The 24,060-nt window shown below is 34.8% G+C and overlaps 1 protein-coding gene across 1 annotated transcript in view; it reads right to left on the bottom strand.

Annotated features, from left to right (window-relative positions):
• Window positions 1-1,629: 1,629 nt before the first annotated feature.
• Window positions 1,630-24,060, bottom strand: part of EFCAB11 (EF-hand calcium binding domain 11) — a gene marked incomplete at both ends in the record, with an annotated part of 66,236 nt that continues 43,805 nt past the window's right edge. Inside the window, one exon of the mRNA XM_082318858.1 lies at window positions 1,630-1,699. Within this exon, the coding sequence (XP_082174984.1) occupies window positions 1,630-1,699 (70 nt within the window). The remainder of the gene's footprint in view (window positions 1,700-24,060) is intronic.

The following is a 24,060-nucleotide window of genomic DNA, read 5'->3' as shown; positions in this document are numbered from 1 at the left end:
AAAACCTCCAATCTATTAGCCTGTCTTGCCATCACCTTTCAAAGGTAACACCAGTTTGCTCCCACTGATTAGCACATAAAGCATGCTATTTGAGTTGCAGCTCATTTCATCTAATGGATATCTGGTTCTTATATAGAGAATCAGATATATCTGCTGATATATTCAGTGTCTCCAACTTTCTTCCATTGTATATATATGATCTGCCTTGGAATTAAAAAAAAGAAAGATTTCACTTTGCCTGTACCTAGTGAGATACATACATGTAATGGGAACAGAAAACATAGACATCATTTTATAAATACTTCACCTGTAAATTGTACTCTGGAATGCCTCACTAAAATTTGAAAGAAATTGGAGACTCTCTTGACTTAAGAGTAGAATTGTTACTCTCTTTCTCTGACTGATCATTATTATTTGTTATTTGTTATTGATTTACAGCAGTATTAAGTACACGCTACAGTCTGTACACTCACTTGAGGAGGAGATTGCTTCTGGACAGTTTCAAAAGAAATCTCTAGTCCAAGCAACTTAAAAACTGGCAGGTAAACAGAAATGAAGCAATGGAGTGGACCATATGATCAGAGACAGTGCCCATAATGAAATCTCTATTATCTGTTACTATTAATATGAACAGGCAAAGGCACTAGGAAGTAAGTGATCACAGATAAAATATATTGAATAAGGAAGATTTATCTCACTATAGCACAGCTTGGATGGATGTATATAAAGTTACAGCAGGCAAGAACATCTCCCAGTTACTGGATAAGAGAGAGAAAGAAGGGAAGATAGCTTTGTAGACAATGACAGATTCTAGCTTATACTTCCCCTCAACGCTTGGGAAATTCTCTGATCTTGCTAAAGTATATATATATATATATCTCTTCCCTAAAAGTCAGCTGAAGGTTTGAATACACAGAATTTTCAGCCTGTGAGACTGAGGTCCATGATATACACTTTAAAGATTTATTCTTATCTCCATTTAAAAAATTGTTTCAAAAAAAAAGCTAAGTGTTTATGCTTACCTTACTTCCTTACATACACAGTTCTTGATAATTGTTCAGAATTAAATCATGTAGCTAATTAACCAATAAATGTTAAATTAATAATAATGTGCAATATATAAAAAAGAACAATATATGACAGTGAAGCAATAAAGGAAAGACAAAGATACTACTGATTTAAAAAAAAAACAGGCATTATCTGCCATAAATTTAATCAGTTTCTATACATGTGAGATATTTTGGTCTGTCAACAAAGGGCTGTTGAAAAAGTGAACAAATAAATTTCACAAGTACTGGAAATTAGAGTTGCTCCTTTTTCATATGGTAAATCAAAAAGAAAAAGTACAGCGTTGCAGTTCCTAACTAGGGTGACTGGGAATCAATTGAGATTTCAAATATTTTAAGTATTCTACACACACATACACATGTAAATTAATACACCAAACTTGTCAACAGTAAAGCTTCAAAGGCTGTTCTTCAGAGCTACACTTACAGTCAAAGTTCTTAAAATGCTGGCTGAAACAAATGAAGTTTCATTGATTTTTAAGTATCTTGAGATCTGAAGTTTTCACTTTGTCTTTTCACCAGAGAATATTCTTTAGGCAAAGTACACTGGTGATACTTCATCTCATCCGTTGTTCATTGCAGATTCAAACTCTTTGAAGCTGATGTGGCCATCAGAATCCTGATTGATTTCCCTGTAAGAGAAAAGAGATTTGGTATTTAAAACCCAAAAGGAATTATGTAAAACAGACATTACACTTAGCTGTAGATATTCAACACCAATATTGTTTTTGAAGAGCTCAAGAGTCCAACCACTTGAATTCTATACAAAGAATTAATGAACTAAAAGATGCTTTTTGTGTAGTACATCTCACGTGAGGATCTCAAAACTTTTTAAAAGGAACAAGTATCATTATGTGTATTCAACAGGACGTAAAAGTTGATTATAATGACTTGTGCAAATTTAGCACTTTTAGCAGAAATTTAGTTCTAACACCTCATCCCTAATTCCCCAAATTCGGTCACCTGTGGCAGAGATCCTCAAAGTTCCATAACACAACATGCAACCAAAGACCTCTAGGTCTTAAGATACTGCAAACTTACATTTAAAATTTCCCAAATTGCCCCATGACCTTCCACATGCTGCAAGCAGCTTATTTTGAAACAAAGATTATGTTAACAGAAGACCTACTCTTTGTGGCTGTAAGAAAAAAAAGCTAACTTGCATGTTAGTATATGCTAAAGTGGGTATTCCAATAGTCATTTACATCTTAGTATATGCTAAAGTGGATATTCCAATAGTCAAAAAAAGTCTCTGAAAAGTAAGAGTTATTAATATTTATTTCCATGATATAAACTGATAGAAGGTGGCAATTCAATTAATGCCATTAACACACAGGGCTAAGTTTTATCAAACATACTTTGCAAAATTACTTGATGCAATTATAAATTAGGGTGACGAAATAGTATTCTGTAAAGTATTTTTCTTAGTTCTGGCTAGCTTTCGTACTAGAAATATGACACTTATACAAAAGTTAATTAAATAATTAAAAAACGGATTAATTATTGGATCTCAACATTTGGTCGTCATCTAGGAAAATATTTGATTGGTTTACACCAATGTGCAGTCCATAATTTTACTCATAATCTGGAATAAAATTTATTATTATTACTGATAAAATTTACGGATGACACAAAGATTGCCAGAATTATAGTGCTGCAAACTTTGCCATCACCATTAGTGTTCAATGGTAGTATTCCTACCATCTTGCAGTATGCAAAATGGGATGCATCTTCTACATAGACAAAATTGAAAATTCCAAAATAATCCATGCTGTTTAGACACACTTTATTATCCTTTGAATGCCCTGGAAATTTCAAAGAGATTCTATACCCTGAAGAAGTCGTACAGTAATTCAGTTTAAAGAAAGCCTTACACAAAGGGATAGGATGTCCTGTTTGACACTTATTCTAAACACAGTCTTGAGAAAAGCCTAGTAAAGGTAAAAGAAAATTTATTTACAACAGCTTCAAATACAGAAACACAGTTACAAAGGTTACAAAGTCTGATAAGCAAAAACAGAAAACTGCTTATATCTGCCTGTCCTTACCTCAGTTGCAAGCAGCTTCTCTAGATTATCCAGCTTTCAAGACATCAATGACTATCAAATCATGGGACTAAAGAAAGATTTCTTCTGAAAAAAATACTACATCTTTAAGCTTGTCTTCACAGAAGAGAGTCTCAATTTGGAATATGTGCTTCCCCTTTCCCTGAAGAAGTACTATTGAGATGAAAATGTTATTATTCTCCCCTTCAATAACAATTATCAATCTTAATCTTTTTCAAGAATCCCTCAGACTACCAACTTCTCACCTCTTTGGAACTTTTAACGTCATTTGGTAAGATTCCTCTTGACTCTTGGCAATAAACAATCTGTACTAGTGCTTAAATTTGCTACCAATGAACTACTAACCTCTTGTGAAGTAGACTTGGTCAGACAAAGTCCAAGCCTCATGGTGCAATGATGAACCTTACATGGCCATAAACATATGAAGTGACACCCTGTCATTATGGAAATATTTAAATGAAATTAATTGCTTCAGCTCATTGTTGGCTCTAGATTAACACTAAAAATTGATGATATTCTATTGCTTTCCAGGTAAGGACAAGTTTGAGATGATGATCACCCTTAATCAAGTCTTTAGGGACAACATGATAGCTGGAGATGGACCAGTCACTCAGTTTCTTGGTGAAAGGGATCCTTTTAAACACCACAAGTTATAATACAAAGAAATGCAAACTTATTCACCAGTGAAGGATGAATGCAGGTCATAATTACAAAATGGAGATGCTGTCCTGGAAAGCAGTGACTGAAGAGGACTGAGAAGTCATAGAAAGTAATCAAATGAAGATTATCTCCTACTGCAACGTTTTACATAAGAGGGTGAATATGATCCTTGAATGTATAAGCAGGATAATATCTAAAACAAATACAAGAATGATTTTATTTCAGAATACAGCATTAGGAAAATTACAAAGGAAATACTGTGTCTACTTTCTGGTGCCCGCACTTCAAAAAGGATACTGAGGAACTTAAAAGAATTGAGAAAATAACTACAGTAATTATACGAGTTCTGGAAAACATGCCTTATAACAAAACATTAAAATACTCTCTTCAAAAAAAGATTGGAGAACTGATCCAAATCAAGACCACAAGTATCTCTCTAGGGAAAATATTTTGGATAGTAAATATCTTTTTAAGCTTACAAGGAAAGACATGATGATAGGCCCAAGTTGAAGCCAAAGCTAGAAAAATGTATAACTTAAATAAGGTAGTTTTTTTTTAAAATGAGGTTGATAAGCTATTGACATAACTTACCCAGGGATATGGGCAGTGATACTTCCTTGGTTTACCCTCCCTTGGTGTATTCTCTGTACGTTCAGGAGTTTCCTAAACCACACATGTATATCTGCCTGTAATTATTTGTGATGTATACTTATTGCATGCATTTGTCTAACACCTTTTTGAACTGATGTGAAGCCCATGGCTTGAACACCTGCTCTGTGATTAAGTACCGCCTCTTATTTGTTTTGAATCTGCAAATCATTTGATACTCCTTATAATTTAAGTACCCTTCTCAGTGAGTATATGTATCAAAGGGTGCATAAAAGGTATCTGTTTTTAAAGATCGACCATTGAAACATTTTTTAACAAAAGGTCTACTTTAATGACAGTAATTATTATTATAACCTATGCTATTTGCAAGTAAATTAGTTCATTCAAAGAAAATAGACAGATATAAATACCTGAGAGAATGTATAATAATCAAATAGCAAAATCTATTTTTTTAATATTTTTTTAATATTACAATGTATTCTCAGAATTTAATTCTGGAAGATCACTTCATGTGTTTTAGAAGTTAGTGCTGACAATCTGGCTGCACTGCAGTTAATGGGAGTTTTGCCATAACTTTTCAGGAGGCAAGGATTTCACCCAAAATAGCTGAGTTATGGGCATAAATCACATCTTTAATGTTTATATTCATTATGCATACCTGTTTGGAAGCTGCTCTTGAAAAATGGCCTTCAACTTTACGTGGTGTTTGTTCAACACCCTGAAAGCCACTAAATGACTCTTTGAATTAAGAATCACTTTCTGAACAACCTTTCAGCAGAGATTAGCAAGATATGTTGGGTGATAAATAAATGACAAATAAACTGGTAAGTAGTTAGCTGTTGTAATCTGAAGAAACACTACATTTATTTAAATGTTATGGATTTTTGGGACCTTGCCAAAAGTAATCTGAAAGCAAGAATGGCCTTGGAGTGTTAAATTTTCATTTTCATCTAGCTGAAGCAAATGATATATCCATCCTTGTGATTATGAAAATACTATGTCACAGCATATTGATCTTTATTTCACAGGTCACTATTCATTTAACACTCTCAGTAAAATATATATAGATATTTCAAGGTATGTAGTGCCTCGGGTAGATTGTCTGATCTTTCACTGAAAATTGAGTAATAATCAGCATCACAAGTTACTGACTGTGAGATATAAATTATTCTCTTATACAATTAGGTAATTGAAGACTCCCAAAATCACCAAAGTGTATTTTCATAGGAAAATGGATTAGATAAATGGTACTTTCCTTCTGACAGGAATATTTTAACCGCAAATCTGAGTGGAGTAAATGAATAACCTAAAAGACTAATGTTTAATATAGGTTGCCTCTTGAAGTTTCATGTTTATTAATTCACTGAAATGAGTAATTATCAGAGAAGCATCCACATGCAAATACAGCCTAGCCTTTTATTTTATAAATAGCTGTATATATTAATCAGTCACTCACGCTTTTTCCCAGCTAACCCCACAACAATTGATACATGGTCAGGTCTTGTAGTTCCTGAGACAAAAACACAAATACAGAATTTGGCCATAATATTTCTTCTTCTTTTTGTATGGAAAGGCTCTCACATAAGCATTACCTCTTAAAGTAGGCACATAATTTGAAATACACTGTATCTATCTGACTGATACATAATTTTTTTCATTAATCCATCATATCTGTCCAAAACATGCAAAAATATGGATCAAAGATTTTAATTCTACCCTGTATTTCTCTAGATAATTCAGTATCTGTCCTAAGCGGTAAATCGGAGAATTAAGCAATCATTTCTATTACTTAAAAAAAAGAGTACTGAATGCACTGCAGAGCCTGCAGAGACTGCCATTGGGTTGGCTTTCAATTGGTTACCTCAGTAGGACAAGCCCCAAAAGTCGAATAAGAGCCAGGATAAATTAAACTCTGCTCAGATCTCTGATGCCGTGGCCATACATCAGATATATGCAAGTGAAGAAGGTGGCTTAAAACTAGCTTAGATTTCTCCACTATGTAAACATCCTTAGAGATCATTAATTATACTACTGAAGATGGATGGTCCTCACTTTGACTTTGAAAGAACTGAAGTTAGCCCTTGGGAAGGAAGTTTCCATTTAATCCATTTTATGCAGGCAGGAGTTTTCATAGAGATCAGTGAGGAGAAAACACCAGATACATCACATAAATGAAATACAGGAAGAGAAATATAACAGATGGGATATACCACTGAGAATGAAAACTTCAAGGTTCGTTCTCACAGCTTTCTAGAGGAATAGGGGTTCACTTTGGTTCCTGTTCAAAAAAAAAAAAAAAAAAGAGTATTTCTTTAAAAGTGATAGAAACGGTTACTTGACTTTCCAAATAATGTATTGGCTAATGTATGACTTAAAAACATTCATGATACATTACGTTTGGGTAAAACAGCATTAACAGTTACCATAACTGACTGTAGTCATAAAAAGACTACTTTCTGTTTACAAATAAACATAAAATTAGAAAATTGAGGAATTTTGGATACTTGTTTCCAAACGCTTTTAGTTTCCAGTTAACTGAGGTATTATGAGAAATAACAAGTTACAGAGGCCCCTACTTTCCATACACAGTTGCAATTTATCAAATGCCTACCTGTGGAGGCATAATACATGGCCTTTTATGTATTGCTATATAACAATCATTTTCTCAGAGCTGATGAAGATATAATGAGATATACCATGTGTATAAGTAAATTATTTCTGTAATAGTCCATGCACTAGAGTGATTTTCTTAATTGGCCATATTTTTTCTTCCACACTGAAAGAGTTAGCAACATTTTATACAGTCCTCCTGAATTAGAGTCAAAGGCATGCCAGACACACAAGGCTGGGTCTTCATATCACAATTTCTCTGCAATTTATGTTTCCCTGGTTTTAGGACATACCAAGAATAGCAGTGTTTTTTCCCTATTTATTGTAGCCATACAAATGAGACTAAGCATTCATACACAGTTCTATCATAAGTCTCAAAAATCTATATATATCAAGTTCCCTGCTATCTCATTATTGAAGGGTATACTGTGAGTAAATAAAAGTTGTGCATTTTCTTTAAATTATTTCAGAGAAGTGCTAAGGAGTGCACTTTCCTGAATTACCATGCTAGGTGGTATCTGAACTGCTTTTAAGTACTGTGAGCCATTCAGCAGTACTGCCTTGCAACTCTCACAATACATTTATTGTCTCATTAAATATTTTCTACATTTCAAATGCTGTATCTTCCTTAGACACCAGAGGCCAGCAGGATTGCTGGTGATGAATGATTTAGGCCTGGAGTCCTTTTTGGAAGTATTTCTGGGCATAGTTCTTTTACGCTTACGTTCCCAGCACCATTCAGGTCTAACAATGTCTGCCTTACATTCACTCTTCCAACCTGGCTGTGACAATCCAAAGCCCGTTTTCTGTTAGAATAACTTTTCTCATTGTATTATTTATGGAAATCTAATATGAATGTCACAGGGAGCCAGCCTACACAGGAAACCCATGGTGATTTCATAAGGAGAAGGCACCTAAGAACCCCACTGCCTTTTTCACTAATATCAAATGATGTTAAATTTTGATCTAACTTGTATTTTCAAGGAAGAAGAAGTACTGAAGAAATGCAGCTTACCTTGTGATCCAGGGATCTTCCTTTACTGCTCCTCTACTATTTCTGACACTATCCTTCCTCTGCCTCAGTCAGAAAATCTGGATTCAATTTCCAAAGGAACTGTCTTTCCCATTAAAACTTTATCATCCATCGTATATGCCCCAGTGATAAAATTTTCCAAATTATGCTTGTCTACTGTATGCAAATTCTATTTAACCCTATTACTGACATCCTTTTCTTCCACATTCACTTGCTCTATAGAGCCACTTGTTACAATGTTCTCCCAACCCTCCTTGATGCACTGAGCTTCAAAGCAATATGGGTAAATGATACTTGGCTCTCATCCTGTTGGTCCTCGTTTTAACTTATTCCTTGTGACTTGAAAAATGTCAAAAGATCTGTAGGGTAACGTGTTGCCTGCCTGCCATGAGTCGGAGATGACTGCTTTAGTGCCTTTTTCCTCAGATTAAATGTTAAGAACATGGGGCTCAGAATTTTCTTTTGTCTTCACTATCTGACTGAGAACTTCAATTCTGACTTCTTTCTTAGGGAATTACAATACAAATAATTATTATTAAAAAAAAACTAAAAATAAGACAATTTACAAATATAGGTCTGTTAAAGATGCTCTCCTACTATTTGGTCATAGTTTCATAAATTAATATTGGCTCCAATATGTAACTATCATAAACTAGAAAAATAAGTCAGATTAACTGGAAAAAGCCCGCTATTTTTTTTCTCCTATGCAAACTGCTTATGGAAACAGCAATGAAAAGAACAGAACATTTTCTTAGACTTTACAAAGTACCAGCCTCTGAAACAAACAGATTCATAAAAGTATTCCATATGATTACAATATAATTCCAGAGAGTAAGCAGAAATATCACTGGAATATGCATTAAACTATACAAGGACCATACAGACCTGTGGGTCTACAACAGCTGAAATCTTGTATTTCACAGTTTGAATTGCTCTGAATAAGAAACTCGCTACTTGACAATTATTCAGAAAAAAACCTACCACCACCAAATAATCTGAAAACAATTGCTAGAAACTGCAGAAATTGATCACATATATATAATCTCAACAGTTTAAGAATGAAGTTTTCACATCCAGAGTTTAAAATTGATTATATCTTTTATAACCAAATTTTATTGCTATTACATATATTTGATATTTTTAAATAAACCGTCAGGGAATAATTTAAATCAGAGCCCAGACTTTCACTGCATTTAGAACCAAAGCCCTTATACTGATTGAGTAGTGAGAGTAAAAATTACACTTCATGCAAGGAGTCCCTGCCGAGGACAAAATGACCCACCAATTGAAGATTCAAGGATGACAGCTTCTTGAACAAGCTGCCTTCTCTTCTGATTAACCAGCTGGTCCTTTCTACTCATCCTGCTTACTTCCTTGTTGATGGGATTCCTGCAGAGCTCCACAGCTGTTTTGTTGCTAATGTGTATATTAATTTCACTTTTTTAAAAACCTAAGTGTTGAGAAAAGCCATTCTGATCTTTAGTAAACACGGAAGAACTATGAAGATACCCCTGGTTTTGCTTCCTGAAACAGGACATGCTATTGGAATACTAGAAGTAGGAAGTTTCAGTTAGGTAGGAGAGCTTAAGGAAGCATTTAAATATTGTCACAGAATTATATTACTATTAAGGTAGAAATACACTTCACTTTACTTTCAATGCTGTTCAGTTTTTAAAAATTATTTTTAAAAGTAGAGAACGAATTATTTCCTGAGGGGAGAACCGCACCAACAACATACTACCTTCAGTTGTTTCTTCTCTGGGATAAATACTGTCCTTTTTTTCTGAGTGCACTGCCTGACTACTGCTCTCAATAACTGTAATATACTTTCTTCCTGATGCCCACTTTTCTACCTGCAATATTCCTTATCCATTGATGAATGCTTTCCTTGATTTTCTTCCCTCTGAACAATGGAAGTAGTCTTGGACGCCCTAGTCCTGCCAAATTTTGTCCCCTCTTTCTTAACTGGTTCTGTTTTCTGAAGTCTTTATCATTCATGCCATGGTCGATCCCATCAGCGTAGTAATGGTACTTGGGTAGAGTAACTCTTCAGTTTATTTCTCTGAATGCTTCTCAGTGAGCACACTACCCCAGACCCTCTTCTCTCGATCACTTCTGCCTTCTTTTTCTGCTGACCAGGAGAGCTCCACAGAAGAACCTCTGAGCTTCTACTTCTCTGAGCATGTTTCCTAGCTCATCTTGGATTCTTTTGTGTGCAGTTGCCCACTGTAGCTTGTCTTCTCGTGTCTTCTCACTCTCTTTCACTTAGTAAAAATAATTTACCCTTTGAATATAAATGACCCTTGCTTATGTCAATCCTTTTTACCACTTTTTCTTGTTCTTAAGCTTCTGCCTCTTAGAAAAGATCTACTGAAACCTACAAGGATCTGCAGGTTTTATAAGTGAACTAAGAAATGCCTTGCAGAGCTCAAGAAAGAACTGCCATTTGGAATCACTACCAAATGTGTGTGTTTCTGATGGATTTATTTAATAAGCAGTTGTAGGAACAACATCATTAATAAATATTTTCATCCCTGACTTGGAATTAAGTAGAATTTATGATATACGATATGTATTATAATAACATCTAATAATATAATTCTATATACCACATAATATATATGATATAATACTTAATAGGCAATATTTAATGTGTAATATAGAATATAATCATTATATAACGGTACAATGTTATATAATATTATAAATAATATATAATGTATGGATGATTCAGAGAATGATACAACAGTATGTAACATGGAAGACACGGTAGCTGGATACAACAGTCTGAATTGTGCATTAAGCTTGCCTGTTCAAACAAAATCACCTTTTTCAGAGTCAAAACTAGAATCCTAGGAAAAAAAAATGCAGATTATATCCCCAATGGGAGGTTTATCATAGAAAGATGATCATAAAGAGCTCTAGAATCTTAGTGGAAAAGCAACCCAGCATGAGCTTTTAAGGAGCAGTCAAGACATAAAGAGTGAACTCATTTTTAGTTACACAGATAAGGGAGAAGTGTTATTTATGCTGCAGATGCAAAATGCCATGGATCACACCAATACTGGAATACTGCATTCAACCTTGGTTTCTATTTTTTTAAGAGAATACTTAGATGATGCAGAAACCTAACCTGCCAAAAAATCATTTGGAAACAGAAATTCCCAAAAGGAATTCAGTTTCTCTGGTTTTTAACTGCTTTAAAACCATCATCCTTGCTAAGAACTAGACGCCTAACTTTAGAGCTACTAATTCTGCCTTTAATTACTCGGTAAAAGCACTGAGGCTGACTCAGAGATTGACTATTGTCTCCATAGTACTAACTCATCAGCTGATGAAAAAAGGGAGATTAAAAAGCAAGTTTTTAGTTATATCTAATATATTTAATATTTTCATCCTTTTATCTCCTCTGAATAGATTTATTTGAAAACATGAAATACCTTACTTCATGACTAACTTATTTAACTATTTTTATTATTAATATTCATCTTCTGCTGTTGCCTAAAAGCCTCTATCAGGCTTGAGGTCTCATTTAATGAGGAACTATAAAACACAGAAGACAAAGCCTGGAAAAAATTAGCTTATACTTAAAAAAGAAGACACGAAAATAACTAATCAAAGTAGGTGAGTATTAGTCCATCCAAGTGCCGTCTAAATTGGAACTTTGGTTAAAACTTCCTTAAACTCCAGGTGGCAGATGGTCACCCTGCTTTCCAGAGCTGCCAAATCTTTGAGATGGCTCATGAGGCATCACCTTGCTTAGCCAGGGATTCCCCATGTGACAGTTATTTACCCTTGCTCACCTAGGTTTAGTAGAAACAGAGGAGAGCATGTACCCAGTTAAAGCTCCAGTTTGAGCAGATGGTCACCTGCACTCTCCTCATGTTCCCTGGAGAAGTGCAAATAGTTAAATCATCAAGCAACTAAATTCCATGTAACTAGATGGTGTCCAGTTCTGCCTCCACCATATCTTAACTTTTTTTTGTTCTAACACCGAAAAAGAAGAATATCATTCTCTAGCTAACTTGCAGATTGCAGGAAAAAACACACACATACATGTATTTCATGTTTTTTCTTATTATTTAAAGTTGCAATCTCAGATCTTGCAAGCTAGGTAGGATCAGGTCTGAAAAGTTTCAAATAAAATGCATAGGTTGGAAAAGAATAATGTTGGTGTTCCAATACTCATTCCTCTAAGTCATTCTTGAAACAATGTTCTAGCATGGACAAAGTAGATACTCTGTGATATTGGATGATATCTTTCTTTCTAAAAAGATAAAAAGTTGAGTATTGAAGTTCATGGGCACATGAATAGGCTGAGAGGTGGTGAGTTAAGCTCTCCTATTCATCCAAAGCTGCAAACCCATGATGCAAACTTTGAAAGAAGTGGCAAATGTCCTCCTTGATGAATGATGCAATTTTCTCACATTCTTAAATGTTTATTTTCCATGAACAGCCTGCTTCTTTCTCATGCTTTCAAATGCACATCTGCTCCTCTCTGTGCAGCTGCCATGCTGCAGCTAAGTTCATGCTTTGAGCTTCACAAGACAGCAACTTGACGTGGTAGAACTATCTGCTCATATCTGAATCCAATGTCACACTCAGAATGTATTCTTGGTAAATCTTGATTATTATATTCTTGTTGCCTACACTTTCAACTGGATACTACCAATTACCTGCCATGATCAGAATTTATTGCAGGACATGGGATAGAAAGCACATTACGGTCTCAGTAAGACAATCCACACTATGAACACCATAGTCATCCCTGCTTCTTCTTTTCAACCTCTCTCAGCATTTGACATAGCTAATGAACTATGAACTGTATGTAAAAGAGACTGACTGTTTTGAAACAGTTTGTTTCAAGAGAGCCATAACCAGAGAGGAGTGGTAGAAAAATGTACCTCACAGTTCTCTTTTCCTTCAACCTTATTTAAAATACAGACACAGAGACTGAAAGAACTGGAAAGGTGTCATGAACTCCAGTGAAAACACTATGTAGGCATTACAAAATTCCACCCTTTTATCATATTGTATTGAATACAGTAACACAATGTCACCAAACTGCCTCAGTACTTGAGCTCATGGATAAAAAGCAGAAGGTGGAAGCAGAAACTGAGAAAAAGATAAGTTACACTTGATGGCAGGAAGAAACACTTTAAGGAGCTTGTGGCACAGTGAAGTACCTACTGGCTGATGTTACACAACCCCATTTAGGCAAGTCAGTCTATAATTTAGAACTGATCCTGGGCTTCTCTCTCTGACAATAACTCTAAAACAGGTACAAGAATTCATCCTGTCTTTACCGTTGATGATTTGGCCTCTGTAATACATGCTTTTGTCACCTTTCAGCTGGACTACAGCAATGCAATATCCCGGTCACGAAGCCATTAGCCCTTAGGAAACTCAAAATAGTACGGAACACAGCAGCACATTTCCGCTGCAACGCGGGGTACTATAAGCACATCAAATCTGCTTTCATCTTCTACACTAGCTCCTGTAAAATACCGAGCCAAGTTTTGTGTCTTTGTCATTATCTTTAAGGTGTCCAATAGTCTAGGAACAGAATACCTAAAGAATCAACTGAGAACCTGCAGCTCTGTCCTGTTAAGGACAAAGCTTATTTTGTGCTGTAGATAGAGCTTTGACAGAGAATAGTCTAAAGCAGTTGAACAAATGCTCATAACATCTAAAGCATTATCACTTGCTATTGAGTACCAGATGTACTTTTTAGATCTTAATCTCAGTAACTAGTTCTTTTGTAATAATAATACAGCAGTTTGAAACAAATTCACAATAATCTAACAATTCTTTGTTTGCTGCAATAGGAGACAATGAAGTAAAATAGAATCACACTTAAGTGTTACCCCCTATTTGTTCTGGAAATGACTCAGCTACAAAGGTAATAGAGTACATATAAATATGGGAGTAGAAGAGCATTCGCTGTCTCTTCCAAACGTAGTAGCACTGCATGTCTTACACAAACTAGGATAATCCATGTCAGTGACAATTAATCGAATTGTTTAAAAAAAAAAAAAACACCAGAGCAATGTGTTTCAGAAACATTTAGAATAAAACCAAAATATCAAGAGGAAATGTAAAAACTTCCAAAACACTTTAAAAGTTTGAAGACTAAAGTGTAATTTATTTTCAGTGAGACAGGATTGTAAATGCCTAACAGACCCAGAAAGTAATGTGTGTGTTAGGCACTTTTAATAATTCCATTTAAATTTTATTAGACAGTAATATATTTGAGGTGATATAAAAACCTGAATTTCTCATGCCACATCTCGTGTGCAAAGATTAAATTAAAAAAAGGACTGAAAATCCAGAAACGCTATTCAGCAAAGGACAAATATACATGAAAATTTCTTCAGGGACATACTAATCTTAGTGCCTCTGTACGAATTATCAAAATGGATGCCATATAATATTAACTAAAATACTGCTTTTATCAACAAAACCTGTTCTGTAATCAATTCACCTCAGGAATACTAACAATTATATAATCATCATGTAATAAGAGCTTTTGAAAACTGATGATTATTCAAGTGAAAGGTCCTGCCTCCAATTAAGCTTTCTCTGAGGCATCAAGTTCCCATTCTCTACACCTAATTCAGGTACAGAAATATTTCTGAATTTCTTAATTGTATTTATTAGTAGCAATGTAAATAAGAGAGTTTGAAATATTCCCTCAAGCATATCAGTTCCTGTTAGACAGATTTATACTCTAAATGTCACTCAAGTCTTCAAGAAAGGGGACACTTATAAGGAACCATAAATATATTAACATTAATGGAAATAAATCCATCTGTCTTAAACACCGTGATACCAAAAAGGAGATAAAATAATTTCTATTTCAAATATATAGTCACTTCAACTGAGCTATCCAGTACCATCTTGAAGTTGATTGTAAGATGAAAGAAATGGGACAGAGATGATAATCATTTAATCCCTTAAGAACAGCTATTCTGAAGAGCTTTTCACTTTGTGCTCAACAGCATTCTAGTATGTTATGATCCAGCTAGAAAAGAAGCATAATGATGAGGAAAATTATGTTTCCAGTAACAGAGAATTTTCACAGTAACAGAAATCCCTGCAAAAGAAACAATACAGGAAAACTGACCACTTGAACAGATGGTGTCATAGATGAGCGCACCGATGCAGTCTCTGACAGTGACGAGTTCATATCATCAGATGTGGTGAGGATTTGTAACTTCAGAACTAATGTAGCAGAGATTAATACATATTTGCCAATCCTGGATGCTGAGGATATATGCACATGGGACTGGATGTGATGAGGGACTGCATGGTTCTGACTGTACATTCACTGATATATTCAAATGAAATCCTAGTCGTGATTCCCAAACTGAAGGTGCAGACAGATGACACATGAACACCCAAGCAGCTTTGACGTGGACTGAGGGCAAAGGAAGTACGGTTGCTCAAGAGGGAGTCTCAAGGACCCCCTGAGGACGTTTGACTAAGTACAACCTATCTGTCAACTTGCTGGAGATCTTTGCTGCTAACAGTCTGTGGTGGAGCGCAAGAGAGAGGCATGTCTGGGGTGTCCTGAGGTCTGCGGGGACTGCTGGTGGTGTTCCCGTGGAGCACTGACGCTACCTTCCTCCAGGTGAGCGGCAGAAATAACTCACTACAGACAGCTCCCTTGCTACGAGGTATTTAAAAGAGCATGAAAATGACTGTATAACCTTCCTATCAGGTAATTTTTGCTGAGACCGCTTTTATATTTTCAGTTACTGCAACATTTGAAATGCTTTCGAGAAGCTTGTCTATTACTGTGAAATGTTTTAAAATGTTTTACCCAGATGCTCCTTAGTGGCTGCGTAAACACAAAACTAACATTGTGTTGTGATGCAAATCATGCATGCAGTCTAAAAGACTAGTTTGAAGAAGAAAACTAGTAAAAATACCACTAAAGCAACTAGCACAGCAACATTTGATTAAACCTGATTTGTAAGATATGTTTTGTGTACAGGTTACCAAACACTTATGACTAATTAATTTCTTTCTATAATATTGTATGTGGTCTAGGGAGAACAGCATTCAACATATGTTTTCCTTTTCAAACAATGACACAATTTCCTTAAAGAACAAAATAAAACAAAAACAACGGAAAAAGGGAACTAATATCAGTTATTGTGCTACATAAAGGGAACAGTTTATGGAGTGCTTATTTTTAATAATTAGAGAAATTCAGTGAACAGGAACAGAATCAATGTAGCCTGTCAATATGTGAAACAAAATTGTGCAGTAAGAAATTTCTACCTTGTAATAGCCATCATGCTATCGTATACTGAGGAAGCCAAAGTTTTCAATATTGTAAGATTTGAAAACATTACTTCAGCCATTAAAGACACAAAAAAGGTACTTCAAAGTTTACTTTGTCCCATGCTGGCAAGATATTTCAGTAAGTGCAAGGTCAACTTTGGTCCCTTGGAAAATTATTTGCTAAATGCTTGGCCAGCATGTAAAATTAAAATTTCAAAGATTTTATGGAAATTCTAGCGCATATAATGTTATAGAACTTCTTTGGAAAATAATATTGAGTTTTCTTACTCACTCATTATACATAGTCAGTTCAATTTCTTTAAAATTTCAATGCAAACCAACATCACCTCTTTCATATCTACTTGCATACAAAACTGGTGCAACAAAAAAAAAAGTCTAGACAGCCAGCAGACTGTTAAATGGACATATGTCTGGAAAAGCAGAAGGTATCTGAGCAAATTTAATGTCCAGCATAAGCTATTTAGGAAGAAAAACAAAAGAGATCACTACAGGAAAGTAACACACATTTAGCATGCTCCCAGTAGAAAAAACAAACTTGTAAGAAACCTAACGGTCTCTTTTTTTCAAAAGAAATTAATATTATTCACTAAAGTTCTAGTAAAACATAAATCCTTCTGTTTATATGTGACCTTAACAAGCCAAATACAATTGATGGAGCATATAATACGCAAAAGACACTGACAAATTTTGGCATATTAGTATACATCATAAAGCTTCGGTTCTTAATATTGCCATGTGTTAACAGCAGCTGGAATTAATACATACCTCTTGACTTACTGAAGCACAGAGATACAGTTATAGTAGATTTCTATTAATACTTCACTTGGTAGACCTATCACGCCGCATCTTCTACCTTCAGATTTACCTAACTGATTTCTTAAACTATGCATGAACTGTAATATTATTTTAAAGATTCAGTTTTTGAGGTAAACTTCAGATACACAACTTTGCCATATTATTTTATAGAAAAAGGAAGAATGTGGCCATTTTGTTACATGCACTACTGGAAAAAGTAAAATGTCAACAAGACTTCTTTTTAAAACATTGGCATTCATACAAGATTTTGTAATTTGTATGTATTCAGCTCTTAATAAGAATGTTTTCTAAAACATTTCTACGTTTAGTGAAAAATTAATATCTCTCGATTCATTTTATTTGCATCAGAAAGTCTCCTTGTGATCACCTATTGATATTACCAATTAACAAGAACAGACTTCTTCGTCTTCTGTGTACTTTAAGAAACACAGGCACTATGGTTTCTGTGACTAGCATTACATGAAAGAGAAATCCCTCACAAGACAGATAAATATGAATTCCTGAAGCACGCAGTCAACCTTATACCTTTGATTATTACATTCTGCCTACCTAAACAACTCTCTGTAATTGCATATGGTAGGCCTTACGTATTGATTCCAACTTGATTCTTGCATTACCATACATTTCTGCCACATTCCTCTTCACGGGTGCCTTTATTCCAGTGATGGGTTAATGAGTTTGCATATATGATTGTGAAAGGTGAAGTGACGCAAAAATGCAAGTTTCTGAGAGTATTTGTATGCTACTCTGTAAATCATAAATTTTCTTCCAGTACCAATGGGCCAGATTATATTAATTTTTTTGAGGCATAAATCTCAAGGAACATCGATCGGGAGGTAATACTAAATTCTGAAAATGGTATCAGGAATTTACACATTTCACTGCTGCCAGCTGCACTTGAATACTTTCATTCAAAGATCTGATATTTTTGTGTTCTGTTTTCTTCCACATTTTTCCTGTGCACCTTCATCTCAATTTGAGAACACAGCAAATTAATTTTTCTAGATAGATAGAGAGAGCTTAGGAAATTATTTTAGGAAACTATTTTAAAAAAAAAATGAACCTGAAAAAAAGTGTTAGTTACAATGAATCTGAAATCACTTTTGTGCTTCATTTTTTCTATTTACCAAATATTATTGGGAAAAAAAACATTGTCTAAGAGGTAAAAATAGCATTAGCTGTGTGTCAAATGTTTTTCACTTTGAGTTTTTCAGATATTTATGACTTCTGATTAATTCTTCTCATTTTTCTCCCTGTTTAGCAACTGGATTCACCATCTGTTTCAGTATAAAGCATCACATAAGGGTAGCATAGAGCTGGAGAACATAAACTGCCTCAAAAGCTGCCTTGATAAAAACAGATGGAATCATGCAAACTTAATCTTTAAATGTGCAGTTGCTGAAGTTATACTCCTTCTTTATAAAAGGCAACTTTCAGTATCTACTTAAAGAAAACCAGGCCAGCTATCTAGACTATTTCAGTAAAAGGTATGTTACCATATACTTTAAACATTGAACTAACCTATCATTAAACCTGCATGCTTCATTAGGCATGCTCCTATATAGCAGTATTGTATTCAAAAAGAAGTAAAGATATGCATCAAAGCATAAAAATACAAATAAATGCTAAAAGCAGGTTTAAGAAGAAAACAGTAGAGGGAAATAAATCTCTTTTCAGAGTTACAGAAATCATAAATTCAGAAGACATCCTAGTTATTTACTAAACTTACTAAATAAATATGTTTTATAGAACCCATTATTCTACACTGGCCAAACCATATTTTCATTAAACTGTATTTATGTTAAAAAAAAGACTTTAAAGACATACTAAAGAAGAATAACCTGGTTTTGCCAATATCATACTAAAGTTATTTCAAGATGCACAACACCAGCATATGCTATGCGTCGGAAAGAGAAGCAACACATTTATATTCAAAATTCTTAAAGGAAAAGAAGGCTATTTACCAGTCTATGGAGCTAGAGTATTCTGTTTCTGCAAATCCCCACTACTGGGAAGTGCATGCTTTCACTGTCGAAAGCAGAGGTCTGTGAACCAGGCGTATGCTACATCACTAATACAATACTCTCTACTGAGTTTCATTAAAAGCTCTGTTCCTTGCTGTCGTAGGGGATGTCCACAGATGAATTAATCTTAAAAAAGCCCTAAAGAAGTGAGAAAATCAGAGAATTTCCACTTAAATTTGTCCACCCACTGGTAAAATTCCTTTTTCTTTCAGGAATCAGTTCTATAGTTTTCTCTCTGCTATTGAGATATGACTGCAATAGATAAGAAAGGCAGTGGGAAAGAGTAAAAATCACAAATGACGTTTTCAAAACAAGCATCTGATTAGACTCAGAGAGTGTAATTTTTCACTGGCACTCCACATTTTTTCAAAATTTATACATTCTTACAGCAATCCATAGGAAGTTACTTCACGTTTTACGGATAAATGTTCTGATACAACTGCCCCCTCTAACACCGTAAGAGGATTTATTGCAAAACCTAATCCATTTGCATAGCATCTGAAATGAACTAGCTTTCCCTTTAACCTTATGTTTTCCCATTAGGAATAAAGAATATAAACACAAAAAATGCCACACTAGATCAAATCATTGGTTTTATCTTGTACCCAGCCTTTGACAGTTATCAATAGGAGATACTTCAGGAAAAAGTACTAGTACTTGCCAACAGTCCTAGACATTGAAACAGGCATTCAGAGAGGAATGTTCTTCCCAGTGCTCATTGATATGTGGCTGCCTTATACTCTAAGTGTTCGTATTTTCTCACCTAAATAAAAATCTACTTAATATAACTTGATGTATTTTTACTCCTCATAGGAGTAAAAGGCTTTAGCCTTTTCTGAATACGATTGAATAGTAGGATTTATATAATGTGTTCTGTGCCCATGCAAGCCTCATTGCATTTTTTTCACATGGTGTTTGTACTTTTATTACAGTAGAAGATAAGTACTAGTTCGGAGTTCCTTGTCTTTTTTACCATCCTGGTTTTTGTTTCTTTCAATCACGCGTGTTCTTATTCATCTCTTATCCAAGCTAACTGATCCCAATCTTTCCAATTTCTTCTCACGTGCAAGCTTGCCCTTATCTATAATACTTTTTGCCCATTTCTGAAATTTTTCCATTAAAAACAAAGCCCTTTTGAGTCATGAGGTAGAATTTATGTGGTCTAACTTGTCATCAGAAAGTTCTGTCTAGTTGAAACTAGTTATCTTGGTTTCATCTAGCCACTGGAGAGAGGGAGAGGCGCTTCTTGAGATGAAGGCATCCCATCCTACCACAGGCATCTAAGAGAGGTGGGATGAATCATCCCCTCTAAACAATCCTTAGCAGAAGATGAGAGATGAGACTATCAGCTTCCACTGAATCACAGCGAGCAGCCAAAGGAAAGGAATAACAGCAGTTTACACCAGTATATTACAAATATTCCAGTATTGCTTTTTTTCTTGTTCCTTTTACTTCCAAACACTATCTCCATATGATTTTGATATTGCTGAATACAAGCATAGATATGCATTGACATGGCTATGACAGTATGCACGTCATTTCCTTGAGTAGTTGCTGAGTTAATTTAGAACTGAGAATGCACATGACTATTGCAAACCATTCCTTTGGCTCTATATAACCTTAATTCTTTAGGCAATGGTGTTTGTCTCCTATTGGACTACCAATTTACTTTGCATTGAAGGTTCCATTAGATATCTTGGTAAACTCACACAGTCTCAACAACATAAATAATCTGACATTCTTTATTAACCAGCAACGTCATTATTCACCCCCTTTTAGTTAATAAATGTGTTAAAAAAATGTAGAATTCAATCAGATGCCACCCTACTATTCAAGTCTCATGTTTGCAGTTTACTCTTTATTTTAGGCATGTACTTTTCTGTTTTTCAGACACAGACATAGTCCTAATCATGAAAGCGCTGAAAGCTCTGATCAGCGTGGAAGCTTGTACGGAACAAAAACTAAAATGTCCACAGATGATCTGTAGCGTCTTTGTGGACAGAAGCCTATTTCTCCCCACCCTAAACTCTCTTTCTGAAAGTAAGCATGCTTTTTCTCCTACTTCCACACCTGCCAAGGCTAGGTAAAAACCAATTTATATTAAATACATAAAAGCGGTTAGGTACACTGGATCTCCTATGCCCATAAGTCCCAAGGAAAGTAATGAGATCCCATTATTTAGCAGTGTAGATTATCTAAAAAAGATCACGTGAAAAAGGACACAGCCAACCTGCAATGGTGAATGTTTTAGAAAATTTAGTAAATCTTCTACCACATGATATTATTAATTTACAGGTAAATTTACTTATAATTACCTTTATTTATTAGAATTCAGTTTACTCAATGACAAAAAATCTCTGTGATCAGATGCAACTGTTTATTTTATGCTGAAATACTGCAAACAAACTGTCAACAGCTCTATAAACAAAACAGAAAACCAAATGAAAACAGAGTAGTAAGTAACGTCTATTTTACTATTTAGATATAAATACTGTATTCTTTCCCATGAAGGCTTGTAGCTGCTCTGTAAATAAGTTACATTTCTGTTTCTCTAAGGAAATCATATACAATTGGAAAGGCACGGCATAAACAGTGGAATGTGTCATTCCACTTCAAAAAACTGATATATGAATTTAATAACCAATCATAGACAGAATCATAAAGAAGAAATATGGCTGGCAGACAGATGGTCTAGTCTAGAACTGGAGGCCTGTGTTCAGTTACTGGTGCTTCTATTTGTTCCATGTGTGACACCAGCCAAGCCATTTCTGTGCTTCAACTTTCCTGTTTACAACACATAGAGAATGCAACCCTTCACCCCTCAAAAGCCTCTCATTATATGCTTTAAAAGTGGCTGTAAGACACTCAGATCCTAGTCTGAGGACATAAAAGGTCCTAAGAAATTTACAGCACTCATCACTAAGGTAATTCATAATTTTATTATGATATCCAACACAAGAAGACCTTTTTTTCCTGTTTTGTCCAACACATATATAAAATCACAGCTGCTTAGAAGTTTAACCATGAGCCAACTACAGTTAAAGGGGTTGTTTTCCTCTTTTCATTCCTAATTGTGTTTCTTTTTCTCTGTTTTCATTCTTTTTTGCTGTTTTTTTTCATTGCAGCTATTGCAAAACAGTTGAAGTACGGAATTTTTATTTTGGTCCTGAAGACAAGACTAGGTCAACTTTCTCTCTTCTGGTAGAAGCTTTAAAGCTTCTTCCCTTGTATTGAGGAAACAGCTTTGTAGTTCACAATGGATTTAAGAGTTGAAAAGTCATTACTGGAATTTGGGAAGCACTACCTTCAGCACCTTTTACCAATACTGTTAAAAGTGTTTAATATGATCACTAAAACCAAATTCAGCTAAGCATAACAGAAAACTTTATTGCTGGGTAGGAAACATCATGGCCTTAAACAGCTTCTCTAAGGACATGGATTCCTACATCAAGGACTAACAGATTGGAATTGCAGCGAATATCTTCATTGATTGATGAAGGCAAGAATCACTGTAGCACAGCCCACGTGTTGTAAGACAGAATGCAGTCTTCTATTTATTTGCATATGCACAAAAAAAAAGATGTGTGTTTTTGCATATTCCTGGCTCACCCAGTAATTCTGTGGGTTCTAAAAGGGTATCAATTGCAATTTGAAAGGTGACTCGTCAGCTTGAACAAAAAGTTCCTCTAATCCACCCTTGAAGTGGAACAAATATTACTAAGTTAAAGTACTTCCTCCTCCTAATATTATTTTTGTACTGTTTTTCTTTTCAGAGGTGTTTTAGCCAGGTTAGTTTAGTTTAGTTAATTAGTTTATCCAGGCACAAGAAGAACTGGAAGGCAGCACTATCTGTGACAAGTGTGAAGGAGATGTTGTGCGGGATGACAACTGCATAGAGCTGACATTAAGGACTGCCGTGTCTCAGTAGCCTATATTAGCCTAATCTTAGCATTAAAAATGAAAGAAAAACTAACTTTCTGAATTCTGCAGGCAAGTTTTCTGTGATTACAGAAGAAGCTGCTCATCATTATTTTCAATGACAAAAGGAAAGATATTTATAGAAGCAATTAATCCAGCTTTCATATATTCCAATTTTTTTCTTCATTGTTGATCAGTTGCTAAAAAGGTGGAAAATGTAAATATGGCATGGCCAGAGTGCTCAATTCTCTTACTTTGGAAAGTGAGAGATGTTATGAAGGGAATTTCATGTCTCTCAATAAGAAGAGTTCCCCATGCATCTCCAAATGAGTAGACAGTTCTGTAATTTGAAACTCCAATGTCCAGTGTCTGTAAGATAAAGAATATTTTAGTTTCAGAATATCAGTTATGATAAAATCAATGTAATGTTGTCACAACTGAGATAGCCCAGGAACTGAAAAATTCATGGGAAGAGGTAATATCTTTCATTAGACAGCTGGATAAATCAGGCAAGATTTCAAGCATACAAGTTCTTCAAATCTTGTTTCTTTTAAATGATTTTTTTTTTTTAATAGAAACAATACATTAAATGCAATATTATAATTTAAATGGAAGTAAGATAAAGGGAGTTTTAACAAAACCAAGGAGTTTTAAAAGCAAAAATAGCACATGCTAGATTTTAGCACATTTGGAGGCCGCTACTGAAAGTTCTTTTATGTATGACATCTAAACAGCCAAGGTACATAAAACGCTTAGCTACAGCAAAAACCAATGAGAAATAATGGTCTAAATGTTAAAAGATCAACTATATCTGACTTATTCAACCCTTACTAGAGCTAGTGAAGATATTAATTCACAATTTCTATGAAGAAATTATATTTTAATTTTTATTTTGTCAATTTCTGACAGTAATGGTGGGATTTTGGAAGGAAAAATGTTTACTG

This window comes from Platalea leucorodia, assembly GCF_965183815.1.
Source record: "Platalea leucorodia genome assembly, chromosome: 7".
NCBI lineage: Eukaryota > Metazoa > Chordata > Aves > Pelecaniformes > Threskiornithidae > Platalea > Platalea leucorodia.
This window is presented reverse-complemented; position numbering and strand designations above follow the sequence as displayed.